Below are 23270 nucleotides of genomic sequence, written 5' to 3' on the forward strand. Positions count from 1 at the left end.
GTCACCAAATGAGTTCTTACAGATTCATAGGGAAACTAACAAATTTAATTTTCTTCTACTTTTTCTCTAGTGCACAATTCCATTAGACTCATTTGTCTACATTCGTGGAAATGCACAGCCTACTGGATAAACTGAAAAAGATAATGCAGCCATTTTAAAGATAAAACTGGTGAAATTCTGTCTCCTACTCCCAGTATCTTGGGCTAGGGGAAAAGTTAATGAAAAAATGCAAATATTGAACTTTTGGTAATTTAGTTCTATTTCTTAAAATATACTTTGTGTTGGTTTCAGATGTTTTATTGAGTAATAAAATTGGTTAACAGTATTCCCACAGGGGGATTTGTTCACAATAGCACATAACAGACAGAAGAAGGGATTGGTTTATACATATTCATGATCTTTTCCTCCCCTCCCCCTCCCTCCTCTGGCTCCTCCCTTTGTCTCTCTTCTTTCTTTCTCCTTTCTTCCCTCCCTCCCTCCCTCTCTCCCTTATTCACTTTTTATTTTATATCTTTTACTTGCCATTTTGTCTTTCTATAATCCCTTGAAAATTACAATCCGAAAAAAAGCGGAGATAAAAAGAAAACGAAACCATGAAATAAATAAAATAAGACATTTCTTCCCACGAAATTCAAATCAGTTCCTCTTTCCAGACGGTAACAAACCTACCTAATTAGATTTTTGCCTATATCCTGCTAAATATGTATAATAGGTATACTGTGTCCATATCGCAGACTCATTTGTGGTATATCCATATTCTCAATCAGAGCTAGTCATGCCTTCCCATTTGACTCTTCTTTTATTCCTACAGGGAGAGGTTTTATAACTGTTTATCCTTACAGTTTAGCAAGTTTGTCTGTAAAGTTCTATGCTAAATAGATCACCTACCAACCAATGGCTAATTATTTGATTTTTTTAGTTGTTGTCTGTCTCCTGACCTGAAATGTAAATTCCATGAGGAATAGATTTTATCTGTAGTGTTCAATCCCATATCCCAGCACCCAGCAGGAGTAGCTGACACATGGTAAATACTCAGTTAATATTTGTTGGGTAAGACTGTGATCATCTGGGGGTGTGGGGGCGGGGCAGGAAAGGGATTATTTCTGTTTTAGCTATGTTTTGTTTTGTTTGAAGGGAGGACTTTTAAAGTTCATGCTGCTAAATTTGGTGTTTTAAGGTTAGGCTACCATTTGTGACTAGGTCAGAGGCTCTTATGTCTTTCTCCTTACCACTACTACCAACGTGGAGCCTGAGACTGAGAGAGATTAAGGAACTTGCCCCCAATTTTATACCTAATGCATTGTGAAGCTCTGACTAGAACCTAGGTCACTCTTTCAGCTCAGTCCTGTCAAAAATCATACAGTTTGATGGGTTTTAGTCTTACCTTCTAAACTGCACTGTAAACTTCTCCAGATGAAGGTTTATGTCCTGTCTTTCTTGTCCATTCCTCACAGTGCTTAGCAGAATTTCTTGTACCTAGTAAATGTTTATTAAATCTTGATTAATAACACATTTACTCAGTATACCTACAAGGCTATTGAATGGTAAAAGTGCAAGCAGAAAATAGAAATGAATTAAATAAATTTACAGGTTATATCATTTTCATATGATTTATATAAATAAATACTAATTAAGTTCTTTTGTGATATTAATTTCAAATATGTTTTCATAGATTGAAGGCATATTATTATGGTAGGTTTTCGGTTCTGCATATTCGGGGGTGGGGAAAAAAAGCCTATTGTTAAAAATGCACATTTCCCTCAAATAAAAAACAACACTTAAATATTTCTCTCTAATGTTGGAATGACTTTCTATTTTGGGTAGCACTGGGTTATGCTGTGTTAGTAATTATTTACCGATCTTATCCCTTCTGCATACTTGATTCTGTATAGCATCAATTTTCTCTGAAAAACAAGATGACTTCTTGTTTTGTTTGCCCTTCAGGTTGAATAGTGGAGTTGCTGGAACATGATAGCTCCCTCTGCAGGGGTAATGGTCAGACAGCATCAGGGCTGTTCTCTGAGACAGTAGACTCTGCTTAGGCTAACTCTGGCAGAGTGTTTAACCTTTCAATAATTCTTCCTCTCCCAAATAAGCAAATGCTGCTGGGACCCCTTGCTGAAATCAGTAGAAGAGAATCTATAGCTCCACAGATCAGCGGGAGGGAAGGTTTTCTAAGAGTAACAAATCTGTTCTGTCGCAACATGCTTTTTCTAGAAACTTTTTGTCATTCTGGCAGTAAACTGTTTTCCACTTGCTGCCTTAGCAACAAGACCTGAAGTCACTTCACCCTCTGGTCTGTGGTTTGATTCTAAGAGCATTAACTTGGTACCTAGAACTAAAAGAAAATATCATACTGGGGAAACCCACATACATTTCCAGCTTTTTTGGCTAGAGAATTATTTATGTACATTCTTCATATCTCCTTGAAAGGAAAGGTCAAATAGGAAATCGTGGAAATGGTGAATTCAAATCCCACATGGTCCTAAGTCCCTAGTAAATGCTGTAGCTTGTCAGGTGACTGCCTCTGGCCACAGCAAAGAACAGTTTTTCTCTGCAGAGTTCTCCATGGAGACCTCAGAGGAGGAGCCAAAATGTTAAGGATCCCTTCTTGTGCTGTTCAGGATCCCAGTCTTAGGCTAACCCTGGTTTTCTCAAGCATCTTTGTTTAACCCAAGAATGTGAAGTTCAATTTGAGAATAAAACTTTGTTTACCAAAGAATAAAATTCTGATGGATTTTTGGCTTTAGTTGATCCCTTGAGAGCTCATTTAAAATTTTTTTGCTGAATTCAGTTTTATCTTGTAGTAGAACCTGCTCAGTACAGTGTTAGATGATCTTGTAACTAGAGGCAAAGGTTAAGGATCAACTGTAACCACAAGTAGGCTAAAGACTAAAGAATACCAAGACTAGAGGGTTCCAAGGGGTTTAAAGTGAGGGTGTACAAGTTGCTGTTTTTCTATATTCAGTTTGTTAAAGATGTATTGTATGTGACTTAGAAATGAAATATGGTAGCGTCCTGACAAGAAATGATGGAAAGATAGGTTAAGAATAGGAATTTGTAGTACCTTCCCGGGACAGGCAGGGAAAACAGTGAAATCTCCAAGGCAAAAATTTTCTAGTTCACAGTGTTATGATGTTTCTTTGTAAGAAGTGCTATTTTTCTTAAAACTCCAAACTTCCAGAGTTAGCACAAAAAAGAAACTCTTCTGTGGGCCTGGGTAGCTGGACCAAATATGGGCAAAAGATTCTTCCCTTGTTTCCTTATGCAGAGCTGAGTCAGGTCAAGAACACTTAAAATAGACTTTTCTAAAGACGAGGGGCTTAAAGCAGGAAATAACATAGAGCCAGGTAATCTGCGTTTGGAATGTAGCTTCTTTCTACATATGCTGTGGGGCCCTAAGGGTAAGGACTAGCCCCTGCCTGTGCTCTTGAAGTCCATCCTCGGGCCTGCCTCCTCCTGGATGCGGATGCACCACTTTAACAACCAGAGTTGGGAACGCTCTCCCAGACAACCAGCAGTCTCGAAGTCCAAAAGAAATGCCGCCTCCAGCGGCCTACTCTTTGCATTTCTATTTAATGATACTCTGTTCTGCCAAGCACTGCATTAGACACTTTAAATATTTATGTTGTTTAAATATCATGTAAGGCTTGTGTACTGACATTTTATAGAGAAGGAAATTGTGGTTCAGAAAGGTTTAAAACATTTTTTTCCCCGAAGTAACACAGCTAATTAAGTGATGGGGCTGGGCTACACACCTGGTCCGGTTAGACTCTAAAGCCAGTACTTCAAAACTCTATAGTGCCTTTCAATTTCAGAGTGCTATCCTTGGAAGGTTTAGGTTTCATTTTTTTTAAAGAAGAATCTCTTTTCACCCACAATATTATAGCTCCTAGAAACTGCTGCACTGAAACATCCTGTTCTGAACTGTGTTGAGGCCCCAGTCTTTGTCAGTGACTAGAAGACAGCTAACACAGGGAAGGGAGGAGAATATTGGAAACAGACTGTTACACCAGGGCTCATGTGAACAGCATTGATCCTCATCAGAAATGGCCAATCTGGGGCTTCCCTGGTGGTGCAGTGGTTAAGAATCCACCTGCCAATGCAGGGGACACGGGCTCGAGCCCTGGTCTGGGAAGATTCCACATGCCGCGGAGCAACTAAGCCCATGCGCCACAGCTACTGAGCCTGCGCTGTAGAGGCCGCGAACCACAACTACTGAAGCCCGTGCACCTAGAGCCCACGCACCGCAACAAGAGAAGCCACCGCAATGAGAAGTCTGCACACCTCAACGAAGAGTAGCCCCCACTCACCGCAATTAGAGAAAGACCGCACTCAGCAACAACGACCCAACGCAGCCAAAAATAAATAAATAAAATAAATACATTTTTTTAAAGACACTAAATTTAAAAAAAAAAAAGGAAATGGCCAATCTGTTGCATATCTGCCTTTCTCAGCACTGTTTAAGTTTTAATTATCTTCCAACTGTCTGAGCTGCGGTTGAGGACCTCAGAGAGAACAAAGGATAGCTGTCATATTTTTCAGCAGCGCCCCTCTCTGCATACTGATGAAGTCACTAGCTGCCACTGTCCTTATTATCAGGTTAAATCAGAGTCTGAGTGTGCATTGGAGAGATGATGTTGAAAGAAAAAAAGCTTAAGTTTTACCTCTTATTCAGAATCTTTTTTGACAGAGAAATGTGGCATCTGCTTCTCCTGTTTAGGTGTTGTGACCCAGAAGCAAGTTTTGTTTTGTTTTTCAAAGAAAAAGAAGGAAAGAGAGAGAGGACTCCCTCCCATCACCAGCCCTTGGATTTTTCAGTAGCTTGGATAGTGGTAACTTCTGCCTCCAGCATGTTCCCTTGTGAGCTCCATTAAGGAAATCTGCTTATGATCAAAGATGGTACCTTGATGGTGCTGCCTCCTTCTTCCTCTAGACGTTGCTCATGGATCAGGGCATGCCTTCCCCTGAGCTGGACAGGGCCCCTGTGTTCTTAATGGAGAACTCCAGGCTGCCCTACCCGTCACTGAAGTTGGGGGATTAGTTAACGCCTGTTTGCTATTTCTAGATCTAGATCTTCAGTAAAGGATAGAGTCCTATGCTAAACAATTCCTTGCTGGAGAAAAGGGGCATGGCTTCTTTCTTGTGACTTTGTTACCATTTTTTAATGTGTATTTGAGTAAGGACTTTATGCCATTTTTGTAAATTAGGCTATAATTTTATGTAGACTTAGAAAGTATTGTAGAACTAGAATAATTAAACTTGTTGTGAGCATTACATATAACAGGCTAATCAGGAAGTGTGATGTACAGTGGTGAATTGCTAATTTGACCTCAGGATTATGCAGCAGAGATAACATTATCTTCATTTATATAGAACTTTTTATCTGGAGGCATCTCTCAATGCTTTTGCAGTCATACATATTATCTTGTTAGTTATCACAAACACTATCATTAAGGCTGTAAAATGTATTCCAGTACAATTTTTTATTTTCAGTTTCTGTAACTGGGGGGCAAGGGAGGGGAAGGTTCTATATTTTCTCCCACTCCTGATATTTGCACTGATATTTGGGTAAAATTTGGGAAATGACTGTTGTCTAAACTAGGAGAGCCTGGTTCCATATAATGTTTTGAAAAGAAAGGCGGGGGTGGGGGGGGTGGGACGGACATTACTGCATCCCCTTAGGTCAGCCTGAACTATTTAACTTTAAGAACTGCCAGTGGGGAAGGGCCCTATTAGTCCCTTCCTGGCTCCTCTGCCTTGCACAGTATTAGGAGGGCTATCTCTCCTTTGAGAGATTTGACCTAGGGAACAGGAAAATGATCTGATCAAATTCCACCAAACCACATTCCCTCCATTCCCTCCACGATTGCAGACAGCAGCACTCAGACTGTCACGACTATGTGCGGTTGAAAGTGCTATGCTTGTTGAGTTCCTGTGGGTATAAGGAAATGGGCAAAATTAGATTCAGGCCAAGGTGCCAGGCTTAACACACCCCTTCCGCTCCAGAAAGCCCAGAGAGATTGTTACTGCCTACAGTAAAGAACCACACAGTCCGTTCTACCCAGATCATTTAGAACTTATTTTAAATGAACCCCACCCACCCACCCAAACCCAGTAAAATCAGCATCTTCTGTCTGCCTTGAGGGCTTGAAAGAACAGATCAGGGCCAACCTCCTGCTTACCCAGAGGGCTCTGGTGAGCACCGCAGTTTGCCCTGACTCTCCACACAGGAAGAGCGGTGTCTCCCTGCAGTGGATGTGGGAACACTGAGCAGCCAGTCCAGGAGAAAGCATTACTATCGGTTATGAAGATGAGCGATCAGCTCGTGTCAAGGAGCAGGTGGCTAAATGAGGTGCACAGGGAGTGCGGTGAGATTCAGGTTGGAAGAAACAGGAGGGAAAATAGCCCACGATACAAAACCCCCAAATATAGCCTCTTTTATGTGAATTTTTATAATTGGCATTTACATTATACAGTTAACTTGGAATAATGAGAAATGTAAGGAAATTACCGAATTAGTGAACAGCGATTAACTCAGACGTAAAATTGTATCATCTAAGTGGAAGGTTGTTTTACATAGCGGAGGGAAGATATTACTAAAACCTTGCCCAGTCTGTCATCACCTCATTGAAATCTGTTCGTTTAGTATGCCCCATCCTTCAGAGCACATAGTTCATAATTTGAGAGAGCGTTATCAGTTAATCTAGTTATTTTTTTTTCTTATTTTTCTTTTGAATTCCAGTAAGACTGTGTGTGGCACATTACATTACCTCTGGAATTGTGTGACACTCAGAAGAGTAAGTTTGTCTGTTCATTAACCTGTGAACTGTCAGATCCCTTTGAAGAGTGAAAGGAGCAAGTTGCTCCAAGGTTAATGCTTGTTGTCAGAGAGGGTGAACAGGCCGAGAGGCTCGAGACTTGCCCTGTGAAACTCTGCACTGTATGCAGATGCCAGGTCCGTGTGGCCAGGAGGGAGGCTGCAGAGCAGGCTGGGTCACCTCTGCTGATCACTTCCTCTGGTCAGGAGAAGGCTTCCTAGCAGTCAAGTGGGGGGCTGGCGTAAGTATATTGGGTTAACTTCCTAACAAGGATTCAGGAGCAATATTAAAATATAAGAAGCTGTGAGTGGTTTTCAGTAGTTTCCGTGGATTTTTACTTTCAACAAGAAAGCAGTATTGATTTCATGCATTTCATCCAGTGGATGAAAGCTTTCATTGAGTTGGAAAGCATTTGACTTTGTGTGTGTTTGTGCACCTGTGCACAGGCACATTCCTAACCACAAAGCAAGGATAGAAGCTGTTTGTTATTCTCCAGTGTAAATGTCTCATGGATATACAGTTGTACTGACATTCAGGGGTTGAGCTGAACAGTCCCTGGTTTGATTTTCTAGGTAAACCAAATCTAAGTTCTACTTCATTCTCTGGAAAGTGGTACCTCCTTAATTTTGCTGTAATTCTTCCAGGCTCAGTTGGAGCTAGCCCTAAGGAGCAGGTACAGGGTCTGAAGCCAATTCAGAGTCTCCTTTAGTCCATGCTCTGGTACACTGTATGTTTACATAGTGTATCTTATTCTGTTATCTTTGGATTCGTTATGATGGAAGCTCATTTTCTTCAACAGATTTTCTTTTCTTTTTACCCCCAGGTATATTCGAATAGTTGGGACTCACAACACAGTGAATAAGATTTTTCACATTGTGGCTTTTGAATGTATGTTTACAAACAAAACCTTCACTCTGGAGAAGGGGCTATTAGGTAAGTGTTACAATTAAATTTCTGTGTATACACTTAGATATTTTATCTTCAAATATTTTGTTATTCCATTAACTCATCTTAATTCACCTCTTAATCAGCTTTGACTAAGAACTCTGGTTGATTTGAATGCCTTATGGCTGAGTGACATAGAGAGGGCTTATATTTTTAGTAGTCAAAATAATAATTCCAGTAAACTTAAAAGAATGTAAATATTGTACTAGTAGTTAAGAATTGACAATGTTCTAGTGATTCATTCAAACTTGCTATGTGGGGAATGCTTATGATAGGCAAAGCCTCTCAGACCAAAAGCTTTTCTATATTTAATGGTAGGTAGGATCAGGGAGGAAGTTGCTCTATTATTGATCCAATGCTCCTACCTTCCAAGGCTATGCAGGTATTTTGGCCTCTGATTTGATATGAATGGTGTGCTCAGCTGTGAGAATATCTTCTTTTCATGGACACAGCAGTCCATATTTGCCCTACTTTGCCAAATTCACCTCAAGAAAATGCCTGCATATAAATTTAAATAAGACCAGAGTGACTAAATTATTGTAATGAAAATTAAGTTATCTTGTGGGAAATATGGCCTGGCTGATCTTTCGAAAGGGCATTTTAAATTTTGTTTAGTTGTCTATTTGGTTGTTTTCTGTTATGTTTTGTTTTTGCTTTTGTTTTAGGTAATATTTAGTCTGGTCTGTGTATAGTCTGTCCCAGGTCTTAACATTCCAGATACCATGAGGGGCTTTTCCTGTCTAGACCTCTCTTATCCATGCCCACAGGTTTTTGCTCATTTCCTATCAAGATCATAGTTTAACTAATTAGATCCTTGAATCTGTGCCTTTACTGCCACTTTCTTTGAAAAGGGACTCTATGTTCAAGTGGAGGGATAAGATGCCAGTGCCTTGGTATACCTAAAGTACTTTACCTTTACAAAGGGACTAATTTCTCCTCTCCTCTCCAAGTCCTGTTCATGCTGGGACAGAGAACATATTGACTGTGTCCTAAAAACATGGTGAAAACTAGAATGGGCAATATGAGAGTAACTTGCAAATGTCTACTAATTCTTTGAATGGTCAAAAGTCTAAATTTTCGTAATGCCGTGTGTTTCCTAAATGTAATCCTTTACTTTAGGGAAATTGGGGAGAGTAATATTAAGAAAGTAGCAGGAGTAGAAATTGTCCCAATGTATAGAGAACTTTCAGAGCTCAACTAAAATAAATAATTTGGTTTTAATTTTGCTACGGATGTAAATTTTAGTATTAAATATAAATGTTGATAATCTTTGTGACTTTTAAGTCATTTGAAAGTTAGTGCTGGAGCATTACCTGATATTATCAAGGCTTTTGACTCCGTGGAGGGTCATAGAATGGTGACGATGGGGTGTTTGGGGGAAGCCACTCCTTTTCATCTGCTGCCCAAGTTGTTTTATAGACTAAGCTTCACTGTGTATGTGATTGTGTAGTTAGGGGCATCCTTACTGAGAAGGATCTTATTAGAAACCAAACCACCTGCAGTCACAGGATGTGTAGAGCTTTTGGCTACTGGCTTCAACCCAGTGCACTGCATTTTGAGCATGCTGTATAGAAGGCACCTCCCCCTTCTTACTGGAGAAGAACAGGTTTGTGGACACTGTAATTATCAAAGAAACAGCTCTATCTGGCATGAAAGGCCATTGCAGGAATGAAGCTTGGGATCAGTTGTAGTGAAGGATGCTGTTGTTGGTCTGTATGTTTTGTCTATGAGTTAGTCAGCATTATCAGAAGCCGTAATAGTCTCAGACATATCAGGGGATGAAAGAAGATTGCAGAGATGCAAGAAGTGTTTTTGGCGTCTGGTCAAATACTTTTCTTCAAGTTCTCTTCGATGATGCTCACAAGTTTGACCGCAAAGAGCACTGCAGTCATTTGTCTGTCATCATCCCTCCACCAAATAGGAGCACATAGGCAGATATGTGTGTGTACCTGTCAGCAGATGGCCTGCAGCGGGATCCCCTTTGGCTTTTATTTTACTATCTTACAGCGCAAAGTTGCCCCCATGCTGGGCAGTCAGGGACATGGTTTGAGTTGTGAAGGAGTGTAGGGAGATTTCATTATTCTTTGTCTGACATGACAGCTCTGCTGAATTTACAGGGGTGTTTGAAGTAGTAATGGCCAGCTTTCCATGTTGATGATCTCAGGTGCATTTTAACTGCACACAGGCCTCAGCCAGCCACTCTACAGGGACCTCCAAGAAAGGAGTGGTCCTCTAGTGGGGCCACAGTGTGCGTCAGAATCACCTGGAGTTATTTTTAAATTGTAGCTGCCTCCTGCTGCCTCTTTCCTCTGAAATATGCGTCCTCCCTTGAGAACCACTAATACGAACTTCAGGTTTTCACGGGGGAAAAAAGTAAAGCTAAAATAATGTCATCATGAATAACTAGTAGGGTATCAAGCTCTACTCTTACATTTCAAGATTCAGAATTTCTTTCTTTCATAGTTCCTTGGTCTTTGTTTCATAGTTCAGGCTACTCTCATTAGAGTAGTACTCTCCTAATAGGCCTTAAAATTACTTTAAAAATATCTGTGTTGTTTTTTAAAATCAGATTTTAATGTTATTACTTAAAACGTATAATGATGTCAGGAAAAACATAAATAAAAATAACCACACTAGCCTCATAAGATTTTAGTCTTCTTTTTCCACGAAAGGGTTTCTTTCACATTTTTGTTGACAACATGTCATTCTTCATGCTGCTTCACTTGCACAGACTCCTGGGGAAGCTTTGAAACCATGTGGGTTCATACATCCATGGGAATGGGGCCCTCCTCAACCACACTGACCAGATCTGGGCGTCAGACTCTACCCACAGCACTTCTCCCACCTTATCTGCTGCTGCCACCACAGCCCTTTCTCATTTGGTGGCTGCTTCTGGTTGGTGCTGGGATGTATTCTTGCCTGGGAGAGTCTTGCCTCTTTGTTAGGAGGCATTTGTAGGAAACTCTAACCTGTCTTACTGCTGATGCATAGAAGGAATGTTAGAAGAGATATGACTGCTATTTAAACATTAAACCTCTCAAAAAATGTATTTGCTTTGCCGTGGCACTCCACTTTGTGATATGTGTGTAGCATTTGCCAAATCCCTCCCCTTCTTTCATAATAATTGCCAAAACTTCCTTTTCATTTAATCTTGTATTTAAGTTCACTTCTTTGAATACCCTATCAGTTATTCAAGTAGAGAGAATAATATCCACCACCCAGCTTAAAGAATTATCAACTCATAGACAACCTGGTTTTATCTGTATACTACCTACTTCCTCCCCACCAGATTATTTTGAAGCCAATTCCAGACACTTTATCATCTTATCCATAAATATTCCAATATATATCTCTATTACGTAAAGCCTCCTTTTTGTAGCCATAATCACAAGATCATTATCATACCCCAAAATTGAACCGTTATTCATTATGAGTATTAACTCAGTGTTCAAATGTTCCTAATCAAATCAAAGTCTGGAGTGAGTTTATGTGTTTTCATAGGTTGTTTAAATCAGAATTCAAATAAGGTCCACACTATCAACAAGTAGCTGTTATGACTCTTAAATCTCTTTAAATCTGTAGGTTCCCTTTCATATGTCTGTCTCTGTCTTTCTTTGTTTTTTCCCCTCTCTCTAATTATAATTTATTTGTTGAAGAAACTAACTTTTTGTCCTGCAGAGTTTCTAACAGCCTAGATTTTGGTGATTAGATCCCCATGGTAACATTTAATGTGTTCCTCTGTTGTATTTCTTGTATTTAGTAGTTAGATAGAGGCTTAATCTGATTCAGGATATTTTTGGTTTTGTTTTTTGTTTATTTTTTGTAAAATGCTCTATAGATGGTGGTATATGTCTATCAAGAAGCACAGAAAATCTTTGATTGCCTCTCGCTTTTGGATAGTCCCGTCCATTCATGATTATTTCCTAAATTCATTCTTTCATAATTTGGAATTGCAAAATGGTTATATCTAATCCTGTCATTTCTTCTTTGTTTAGTAACTAGAAAGAGAAAAACTTTCCTGAACACTCATTTGGTAATCCTAAAATGCAGTTTGTCCAGGAAAAGTAGAATAAATGTTATATTCTTTCTTCTTATTTACCACTTTTCAAATTAAAGAGGTGGTTACCTAGCATCCTCCAAAGGTGACCAGTGAAGTGTGATTGTGGGGGGTTTTTAGGGGGAGGAGGGTGGAAGGGGGAGTACATATTATTTTGAATTTATGGGATTAAACAAATTGGACATCTTTTAATCACTTATGGTTATTTTTATTGATATTCAGATTGTCCCCATCTTTAGCTTCTTCATATTGGCTCTTGAGTCTTTCTGACATAATCTCAGTAGTCCTCAGTAATTCCTTGATTTCTGGCGTGACACAATGTACCAGGTTCATCTTGTACATTTATTGTCCCTCATCTGGAATCAGCCATTTCTGCAAGAAGCCCTGGTTCCCTCAAGTGGGAAATGACATGTGGAAACCTCAGCCTAAGCACTTCCTATTGGGTTGGTCACTATTGCTAGGCCTTTTCAGTGGACAGAAGTAGGAGATACATGCACATATATTTATTTATTTGTATATCATATATTCAACAGGTAAAATATATCACTAGTGCCTGCCGACACTTCTAATTAAAATTCAGTACACAAAGTTTTTGTTTAACCTTTTGATCTTCCATCTCCTTTTTTCCATACTGAAAATCTTGGTTACTACTGATGAAGCACAATTAATTTGCTTTGTCTTCAGTACATGCAAAATAGTCTCAGAATTACATTACTAGTAGTACCTTAAGCCATATGATTACTGAAAATAGTTTAAGATTTTTGCAGTTACCTTTAGGACCCTCAAGGTATATCCCACTAGAGATGTACAGTAAAATTACTGTGTTTAAAAGTCACTTAAAATAATTCTCTGGGTGGTCATGCCACTATTTCAGCATACAGATAGATTCATTTGTTCCATTTTGCTTTCAGTATTTAGTGATTGCCTTTAAATTTTTTTGTTTTATAACTATGTAAAATATACACATAATTCCAAAATCAAATATACAAAGCTCTTGTATTTAGAGAAATCCAGTTTCTATTCCTGTCCCCTCTACTCATGTAGGTAATCTCTTTTTCCCCTTTAGTTTCTGGGGTTATCCGTTTAAAAAAAAAAAAAAAGGAAAATAAGTAAATATATGTAATTAATATTTTGTATCCTCCCCAGCATTCTTAAATAATTAGTAGCATACTATATGCTATACATTCTTTCTTTCTTTACCTTGCTTTTTTGTACTTAACACTTATCCTAGAGCTAACTATGTAGAAAGATATTCTTTATTCCTTTTGAATAACTGTGTGGTACTCATTAGTGTAGATGTACTGTAGTTTATTAAACCAGTCCTTTATTGATGAACATTTGGGTTGTTTTCAGTCTTCTGCTACTACAAATTGTGCTGTTGCCTTTGGGATAGATTCCTAGAAGAGGGCTTACTTGATCAAAGGGTAAATGCATGTATAACTTTGTTAGATATTGCCAAATTCACCTCCATAGGGTTTATCACATTTTAAAACTCTCATTGGCAATATATGATAATGATTGTTTCCCCCACAACCTTGCCAATGGAGCATATTGTCAAACTGCTGGATTTTTGCCAGTTTGATAGGTGAGAAATTGTATCCCAGTATAGTTTTAACTGCATTTCTCTTATGAGAGAAATTGAGCATCTTTTCATATTTTTAGGGCCATTTGCATTTCTTTTTTCCTTTTTAAATAGCTCTTCTCTTCTTATGAGTCTTGTAGATGAATAGAGAACATGCTTTTAGTAAGACTTGGGGGAGCAGTAAGTACTTAACGCTGGTACTAGAGTGTGGTATTTAGCATTACATGAGCCTGGTTTCCCTTCTTAAGGTCTCCTGGTTCTTCTGGAAGACATAAGCTCTCATAAGTCGCTTTCCATCCTTATCCTTGGCTCTACCTCTGCTTAAGAGATAGTAACTAGAGCATGGAGCTGTAGGCTCAAAATTCAAGGTTTTTTTAATCCTTTCAGAGAGTAAGAAAAAACTTCCGTTACCAGCTTTAGGCCATTAAGTATTACCTCTGTGTCTACCAGCATGGATCCAGGAAGACCGGTGGCTTTTTTTATTCTACTTCCTTGTTAGTAATTGAGGTAGGGCCACCAAACTAAGCAGCACAAGCACAGGAACTCTTTGTTGCTGAAGCTCTGGGAACGCTCACTACTGCTGCCACCAGGAACTCTGCTGTCTGAACAGGAACATTGGAGTCCGTATTCATCTGCCACTGTGTTACCTGCAATACCATCAGAAGCATCCTCCTCTCCTTCATTCTCACCAGTTTCTTCTATTGGTAGAACTTCACCAGAAACAAAGCTGGAGGGAAAAAAACCCACACCAAGCTGGCAAGCTTGGGAAATGTAGTTTATGGAGCTTTAGCCTCTGACATACGTTGTAAAGCAAGGGAGTGAATGGAGCTGAAAGCAGATAGACAGATGATGAGTGCAAAGGCAGAAAGTGTAAAAAGGGCTCCAATCATCAGGGGACTTACCATCTGATTCAAAGCAGCTGGATAAGACCATTGGCAAGGCATAGAAATATGTGGAGTGGAGAACAACAGACAGAGGCACAAGCAGAGTGTGGAGAAAGGTTAAATGTTTAGTTGGGCTGTGAAGGAACCCAGCATATTTTCTTGCCTTGTAAAGTAAGGTTTTATGAAGAATGGTATTTTGAGCTGGGCCTGGAAGAATTTAGTAAACAATACAGAGCAATACAAATGTGCTAATTTACATAGTAACAAAAATGGCTGATACTTGTTCCCAGCTGGAGGCAGGAAATAGAAAATAGGTGGCCTGTAACTGCTACTGTCATCTAAAAGTATTTTGAAGTAGCATCTTTAGAATTCTGTAAAGTCCTGGGAAGGGAAACAGAGTTGGAAATCTGCTGTGAAGGGCTTTTGGCATCCACTGAACCAGGCATATGACTTCTGTGCTTAAAAAAATGTGTCCTCTGGAGCAGAAACAGAGATTTGGGAGTGAGGGAGTTCATCAGGGGGTGGAGGCGTTAGAATGTGGCAAAGAAGCAAACTTGTTGGAGTAACAGTGGGGCCCTAAAGACCTTAATTCAGAGAGTTTTCTAAAAATAGCACTATTGAGTCTGGACTAGGCTAGACAAAGAGAATTTCTTTTCCCAGCCTGTTTCTATAACCAGATATTAAGGCTGGTTCTAATTGTCAGTGAAGCTTAACTTCTTTATCTACTGTAAATTACTTGGCATTAAACAGACATTTATTAAGAGGCTGCCAACCAAGTGTATCTTAGGCACTGGGGATAGAAAGATACACAGGTGCAGTTTCTGCCTCGGAGGATCGTATGAGCTAATGAAGGAGAAAGACACTTAAATAGAAGGTGACAACACAGTAAAATAAGTCATTCTCTTGGGAGAATTCAGCAGATGCTGTAGGAACACCAGAACAGGAGCACCTAAGCTGAGTTGGGGGATGGTGTCACAGAAGACCTCCCCATAGAGGTGATGAAGCTCCTGAAGTCTTTTTAAGGAAGAAGACAGAGAGTCAGGGGAGAATCACATAAAATGGTCAGTGTGTGCAAAGTGTGTTAGTGTGTTATTTATCTCTGACCAATTTCAAAGCCAATGCCCCTTCCAGTGGACCACCCTGCATTTGGTGGAGGGGGCAGTGGAGTAAGAGTTAGAGTTATTTGTAGTCTCTCACCCTTTCCCTGGAGAAGATTAAGCATCATTTTCTCACAAGGTCTTAGAGTTTTAGAAAAATTCAAATAAAATAAATACCCCACAATAATGCATAAAGAACATAATACAGTTTGTTTGCTTCCCACCTTGGGGAGCCCCTATTTTCAAACAAGAATGGGCTACAGTTTTTATGTGTGGGAGACAGCAGGCGGATGATTAGAAAGTGACCTTCTCACAGTCACTTAGGATTCTTAATTTAGTATGTGGTCCTTTGTGTATATTTAAATTTCATTCTCTTTTTATACCTGTTCTTTTGTTGTTTTTGTTTGTTTGTTTGTTTGAGAATAAAGACTGCCTGAAAAGTTTTTATGGCTCTTATCTTACAGAACTTATGTGTACATTTTACAGGATTGAATTTTTTGGATCCTACTTGTATATCCCCTTGTTATAGCAGGAATATAGTAGGGTGTGTACGTGTGTCCAGGGTAATGTAAATGTGCACAACTTTTTAAAAAAATTATTTATTTATTTATTTTTGGTTGTGTTGGGTCTTCATTGCTGCACGCGGGCTTTCTCTAGTTGCGTCAAGCGGGGGGCTACTCTGTTGTGGTGCGCAGGCTTCTCATTGCAGTGGCTTCTCTTGTTGTGGAGCACGGGCTGTAGGCATGTGGGCTTCAGTAATTGTGGCATGCGGGCTCAGTAGTTGTGGCTCGCGGGCTCTAGAGCGCAGGCTCAGTAGTTGTGGTGCACGGGCTTAGTTGCTCTGCAGTATGTGGGATCTTCCCGGACCAAGATGGAACTCGTGCCCCCTGCATTGGCAGGCGGATTCTTAACCACTGTGCCACCAGAGAAGTCCCACAACTTGTTTTTAAATGGGACATCATGGAGCATGTATTCAACATGATGCAACAATATCACTTTCTCACAAACCATGGTTCTGCCTCAGACTGGCATTATGAATAGCCAGGTTGTAGTCAGTGAGACGTTTCTCTGGCACTGACTGTGAAAGATATTCCGGTGGCCAAGGGGACGTAAAATCTAATTTTGTTGGCCTAGTCACTAGTTCAGTACCCCAATCCTCCAATCCAAAACCAGGTGGGTAATTTTTAATTTCATATTTTAAGTAGGTAATACAAATGTTTATTCTTATTCCCCCCTTTTATTATTAAACACATATTCAGATATACCTTTTTTTAATTAACAATTTTTTTTAGATCTTTCAATGCATAAAGAGCTTTCTCTTGATTCTTTTTTTTTTTTACATTTGTGCAATATTCCATTGACTAGAAGTGCTATAATCTATTTAACCAGTCTCCTTTGATAGACATGTAGGTGTTTCCAGTCTTTAATTATCAATAACAATTCCATAATGACCATTTTATAAATAGTGAGGTTGAATCAGAGGTGGTTCCAATAAAGCCTAAAACAAACAAAAAAACCCATTATTACTCCCAGGGCCAGCTATATAATTAGCAGGGCACCGTGCAGGATGAAAATGTGGAGCCCCTTGCTCCAAGGGTAAGAAACAAGTGCATTAAAAGTATTTTAACAACAAAAAAAGTTTTTTCCTTTCTTTTTCAGTCTTTCAACCTCGTCTGTTGTTTGTATTTGCTATTTAATGTTCTAGGTAGAGAAAAATTAAACTTTTAAATTGTAAGCATGTATTTTATTGTTTGTCTTTTTATTGTGCAATGGTGGTTTTAAATGTAAATATAAGAGCATTATCTTCTATGCAGAATCGCCAAAATTACACAATTCACATTTGCTGTTTGCTAGCCCATATATATATATGTATTAATTTTTACTAGAACAGTGGAAATTCTGCACAAAACTATATTGTTTTTATTTCACTTCCTAATTCACACGCATTCTACCAAAACCCTCTACCTTTGACTTACTCAGTAAGCTTCCTTAACAAGGAAGGACTGAAACTAACACAATATTGTAAACCAACTGTACTTCAATAAAAAAAATAAAATGAAGGACTGAAGGGAAAAGGAACTACGAGTTGCCCTATCTTTTCAGCATAAGCATTTGGCTAACATAGGGAAATAACGAGAGTGAAAAAGGATATGATAGAATTCCTTGGTTGGTAGTGCTTCTTAGAACGTTGCTGACTTTTTTCTACCTTTGAGGTAGGTTCTGATTCGACGGGAAAGTGGCCTCTCCCAGCCGTCAGCAGCCCAGTTTACTCAAGCATAGTCACGGCCCATTGACCTTGGCTTTGCTTTGAGTCTCACTTGGCTTTGCTTTGATTTCTCACTCAACCTGTGAGTCCACTGGAATTCTGTGCTTCTGGGGCATGGTGAACACTATACACAAATTGGGGCTGTGGAGAAATGTGGACACATGTATGTCACATATCTCCTCTGTTCACGGGCTTGCTCCATTGTCCCATGAGACTTCATTTTAAAAACATAAGTTCAAAGATAAGATTATTAAGAATTTAAAGACAGGGACAGTGGAGCATTAAACTAAGTGTGGGTCCCTTCTGAGTGCAGGACCTGTCTGAAAGAACAGGTTGCGTGCCCATGAAGCTGGCCCTCATTACCATTTCTATTTAACATTGCCCTGGAAGTTTGGGGTGGTGGGGAGAGGGAATGGGGGAGGAGGTGAAGAACAAGAAATATGTGTGATAAATACTGGGGGAAAGGGACCAAATGTCTTTATTTGCAGATGTGATATGATAATATACCCAAGGAAATGAACTGAAAAATAACTAAAACTAATGAGAACTCTAAGGAATGTACTCAGATACAATTGTATATGCAAAAATCAAGTTTTCTCAAATACCCCCAATAACCAAGGGAAAATTCCATTCATAATAGCAATACAAACTATATAACACCCAGTAACAGCTCATGAGCGATACTTTTCCTTTATGCCTAGTCCATGCCGAACCGTGTTAACAAGTATCACCCATCCCTGAACCACCTTATGCCATTAGAGATGGGCTTAGGGTCAGGAATAAAGGTGGGAGGCAGAAGGACGATGTGAGCTTATAAATAGTATGGATGTGAGGTGAGCATGCCGGGGAGATCTGCGAGAAGTTTTAAGCTTTTTTTACCCACAAACAACAAATACCTACCTAGGAATAAAGCTAAGAAGTCCATAGGTTCTCTTGTAAAGAAACTATAAATCTTTAAGAAACAGTGAATAATGGAAGGACATATTCTTGGATGGGAAACTTTAATATAGTACACACTTTGGTTCGTCCCATCTTCATCTACTAATTTAATGCAGGACTACTCAGAATCCCAATTGTGCTTTAAAAAAAAAAAACAACTAAGTTCTTTAAAAATTTTTCCAAGAGAATAAATAAATGGAAACCTCTTCCCCACCAAAATATGAAGGAAAAAAAAATGAAATGAGAAGTCTAGTACCACCAGGTATTAAAATTCATACTACGGGCTTCCCTGGTGGCGCAGTGGTTGGGAGTCCGCCTGCCGATGCAGGGAATGCGGGTTCGTGCCCCGGTCCGGGAGGATCCCGCGTGCCGCAGAGCGGGTGGGCCCGTGAGCCATGGCCGCTGAGCCTGTGCGTCCGGAGCCTGTGCTCCGCAACTGGAGAGGCCGCAACAGTGAGGGGCCCATGTACCGCAAAAAAAAAAATAATAAAATTCATACTACATACTAAAGTAGTATGGCATTAATGCAAAAATAAACTGGTAGATACATTAAGCAGTCATCCAAACTCTGAATTTTATCTCAGTATATGTAAGAATATAGTGCAAGATTAAAGATGACGTTTCACATGCATGGAGAACAGAAAGGTAATATAGCAAATGGTGCTGAGACACTTGACTATTGAAAACACATGAGATTTTCTTCATACTATATACTAAAATAATTTCCTGTTAGATTTCACATTACTCCAAAAGAACTGTAGAGAACTATTAATAGCTATTTATCTAATCTCAAGGTGAGATTTACTTCTTCAGCATAAAAGCAAAGGCAGAAACCATAAATAGAATTCAGAGGTGTTTGACAAACTGGGAAAAAAATAATTGCAGCATATAGGACAATGAGTAATTGTCTTCAGTATATATGAAGTACTTTCCAAATAAGTAAGGAAAAAAATGTGAATCCCCAATAGGAAATGTGTACAAACAGCAGTTTAGTTAAAAAGAAAGAAAAACACAAAAATCTAAAAAAAAAAAAAGGCTCTGAAGAAACTAGGGGCAGGACAGGAATAAAGATGCAGACCGCAGACATAGAAAATGGACTTGAGGACACAGGGAGGGGGAAGGGTAAGCTGGGACGAAGTGAGAGAGTGGCATGGATATATATACACTACCAAATGTAAAATAGCTAATGGGAAGCAGCCACATAGCACAGGGAGATCAGCTCAGTGCTTTGTGTCCACCTAGAGGTGTGGGATAGGGAGGGTGGGAGGGAGAAGCAGGAGGGAGGAGATATGGGGACATATGTATATGTATAGCTGATTCACTTTTTGTACAGCAGAAACTAACATACCATTGTAAAGCAATTATACTCCAATAAAGATGTTAAAAAAAAAAGGTTAAAAAGAAAGAAAAACACAGTAGTCCATAAACTTGAAAGAGTTTGACCTCACTAATAAAAAAATGCAAATTAAAACAAGATACCAGGTCTTCCCTGATTGTGCAGTGTTTAAGAATCCGCCTGCCAATGCAGGGGACCCGGGTTCGAGCCCTGGTCCGGGAGGATCCCACATGCCGCGGAGCAACTAAGCCCATGTGCCACAACTACTGAGCCTGTGCTCTAGAGCTCGCGTGCCACAACTACTGAGCCCGCATGCCTCAACTACTGAATCCCGTGTGCCTAGAGCCCATGCTCTGCAACAAGAGAAGCCGCGCACCACAACAAAGAGCAGCCCCCACTCGATGCAACCAGAGAAAGCCTGCACACGGCAACAAAGACCCAACACAGCCAAAAATAAAAATAAAAAATAAATTTATATAAAAAAAAGATACCATTTTTTGGCCTGTTTTATTGGCAAACATTTTAATTAAAATTTTTTTATTTACATGAGTAGTACAGCAATCAGTCCTCAGCAAAACCTAAACAATACAGAAGTACATGCACTAAAATAAAATATTTCTGTGTTTTAACTTGCATTAGCCTAGTTATTACTAAACTTGAGTATCTTTTTATGTTTCTTGGCCATTTCCTTTTTTATTTAGTGAATTACAGTACATCTTCATATTCTTTGACAACATTTTTATTGCTTGAGTTTTTTATTATTAATTTGTAGATTATGGATATTCATTCTTTGTCTTTTATATATGTTGCACATATTTTCTCCCAGACTGTTAGTTACTTTTAAACTTTGTTTATGGTGTCTTTGTTGTACAAAATTTTTTATTTTGATCCGGTCTTATCTGTCAGTCATTTCTTGTCTTTCTTCTGAATTTTGTGACTTGCTTAGAAACTCCCTCCCCAGCCCAAATTATAAAAATATGCTCCTCTGTAGTAGTTGTCAGTGGTTGGTTGTTGTTTTTTTATTGTTGTATGTATGTTTTTAGCATTTACTTCTTTAATCCATTTAATATTTATTATGTGTATGGTCTGAGGTAGGGGTTTACCCTTATTTCTAAAATATGTAAGCAGTTGTTTTGAAATCTTCTATTATTCCTTCCTTTCCCTCATTGATTTAAAATAGCATATATCATGGATCTGTATATCCTAGATTTTGTGTCACATCATTTAAAATAACTACATCTTAATAATCTATTTTACTGTCTACTACTGCAAATCCACACTCATAGCTATTCTTTTTCTAAATTTTCTAGGCTATTCTTTCAAATTTTCTTTTCCAGTGAACTTGAAAATCAGCTTGTCAAGTTTCATTTTAAAATCCTGTTGGCAAAGATGCTTTAAATGAAAATACTCCGTGTGGGTGAGGCTGTCATGAAATGGGCAGTGTCATATACTGCTGAAATATGTTGTGTCATGTAAGTTTTCTAGAAGGCAATTTGGCAATATATATTGTGTCTTAAAAATACCCCTTGATATACTACTTCTACCTTTAGTAGTTTACCTTAAAGAAATCTTCAGGAAGGACATTTTTTTTACATTAATGTTCAGCACGGTGTTATTTATTTATTTTTGCGGTACGCGGGCCTCTCACTGCTGTGTCCTCTCCCGTTGCGGAGCACAGGCTCCGGACGCGCAGGCTCAGTGGCCATGGCTCACGGGCCCAGCCGCGGTCCCGGACCGGGGCACGAACCCGTGTCCCTTGCATCGGCAGGCGGACTCTCAACCCCTGCCACCACCAGGGAAGCCCTGTTATTTATGATAAGCAAAAAGTTGGAAGGACTACAAATGTCCAACAATAGGGGCATAATGAAATAAATTCTGGCACATTAGCGTATCAAAATTTCTGTATAGCCATTCATAACATAGGGAAATGGCCATAATATAATGTAAAATAAAAGTAGGGGGCTTCCCTGGTGGCGCAGAGGTTGGGAGTCCGCCTGCCGATGCAGGGGACGCGGGTTCGTGCCCCGGTCCGGGAGGATCCCACATGCCGCGGAGCGGCTGGGCCCATGAGCCATGGCCGCTGGGCCTGCACGTCCAGAGCCTGTGCTCCGCAACGGGAGAGGCCACGACAGTGAGAGGCCCGAGTACCGCAAAAAAAAAAAAAAAAAAAAAAAAAAAAAAGTAGGATACCATCTTTATAGCCAGATCAATGCCAGTATTTTAAAGATAATATATGTATTTTTAGATGTACATATATTAATTTGTTATGGCTGCCATAAAAAAATACTATATACTGGGTGACTTAAACAACAGAAATTTATTTTGTCACAGCTGTAGAGCTTGGAAATCTAAGATCAAGATGTCAGCAGGTTTGGTTTCTCCTGAGACCTCTCTCTTTGGCTTGTAGGTGGCCGTCTTCTCACTGTGTCCTCACATGGCTTTTTCTGCATGCACTCCCATCTCTGATGTCTCCTCTTCTTGTACCCATCTTATTGGATTAGGGCCCCATCCTTATGACCTCTTTTAATCCTAATTACCTCTTTACAGGTCCTACCTCCAAATACAGTCACATTCCAAGGTACTGGGGGTTAACATTTCAAAATATGAATTTGGGAGGGACACAATTCAGTCCATAACAGTGCATTAAAAAAAGGACATAAGGAAGACTATCAAAACGTTAATAGAGGTTTTCTGGATGGTGGGATTCCAGGTAACTTTTGTTTTTTAATTATATTTTTATGCACTTATATATTTTCATCAGTGAATATGTGTTACTTTTGTAATCAGAAGAAAATTAGTGTTTCTTTTTCAAATAAAGCTATTTCCACATTACCTATGAGGAGACAAGGCAGAGTGGGTAGGACCAACACCTGAGTCCTCCATGCACCTTAGTATCCCACTTGCTCCCAAGTATAGCCACTAAATTAAGCAAAGTCCTCTTCCTGGGCTAGGTAGGGAATATCGTGATTCACCTAATGATTCTATTGAGTAAACAAAGAGTCCTTGAGAATCTAGATAAAAGATGCCAAACCAAAAAGAGTGTAATACATATACTGTATGATTCCATTTATAAATAATTCTATACCTTGAAAACTAGTGTATAGTGACAGAAAACAGATCCACAGTTTTCTGAGGCTGGGGAGGAATTACAAAGGAGCATGAGGAAACTTCTGAGGATGGTGGGAAGGTTTGTTATCTTGATTGTGGTAATAGTTTCATGGGTGTGTACAAATGTCTAACTCATCAAATTGTACATTTCAGATATGTGCAGTTTATTGTGTGTCAATTATATCACAAGAAGGATGTTTAAAAATGGGAAGAAGGAAGTGGAAGGAAAGATTTC

At 39.3% G+C, this 23270-nt stretch overlaps 1 protein-coding gene across 3 annotated transcripts in view; it reads left to right on the top strand.

Annotated features, from left to right (window-relative positions):
• The window catches only part of BTBD9 (BTB domain containing 9), a 419689-nt gene that overhangs the window by 263576 nt on the left and 132843 nt on the right, over positions 1 to 23270 (top strand). For all 3 annotated transcript variants that reach the window (XR_010946847.1, XM_067753105.1, XM_067753106.1), the window contains exon 7: positions 7645 to 7754. Coding sequence is in view for 2 of the 3 variants with exons in the window: in XM_067753105.1 (XP_067609206.1) it covers positions 7645 to 7754 (110 nt within the window). In the remaining variant the exon portion in view is untranslated. The remainder of the gene's footprint in view (positions 1 to 7644; positions 7755 to 23270) is intronic.

The sequence above is a fragment of the Pseudorca crassidens genome, chromosome 10, assembly GCF_039906515.1.
Source record: "Pseudorca crassidens isolate mPseCra1 chromosome 10, mPseCra1.hap1, whole genome shotgun sequence".
NCBI lineage: Eukaryota > Metazoa > Chordata > Mammalia > Artiodactyla > Delphinidae > Pseudorca > Pseudorca crassidens.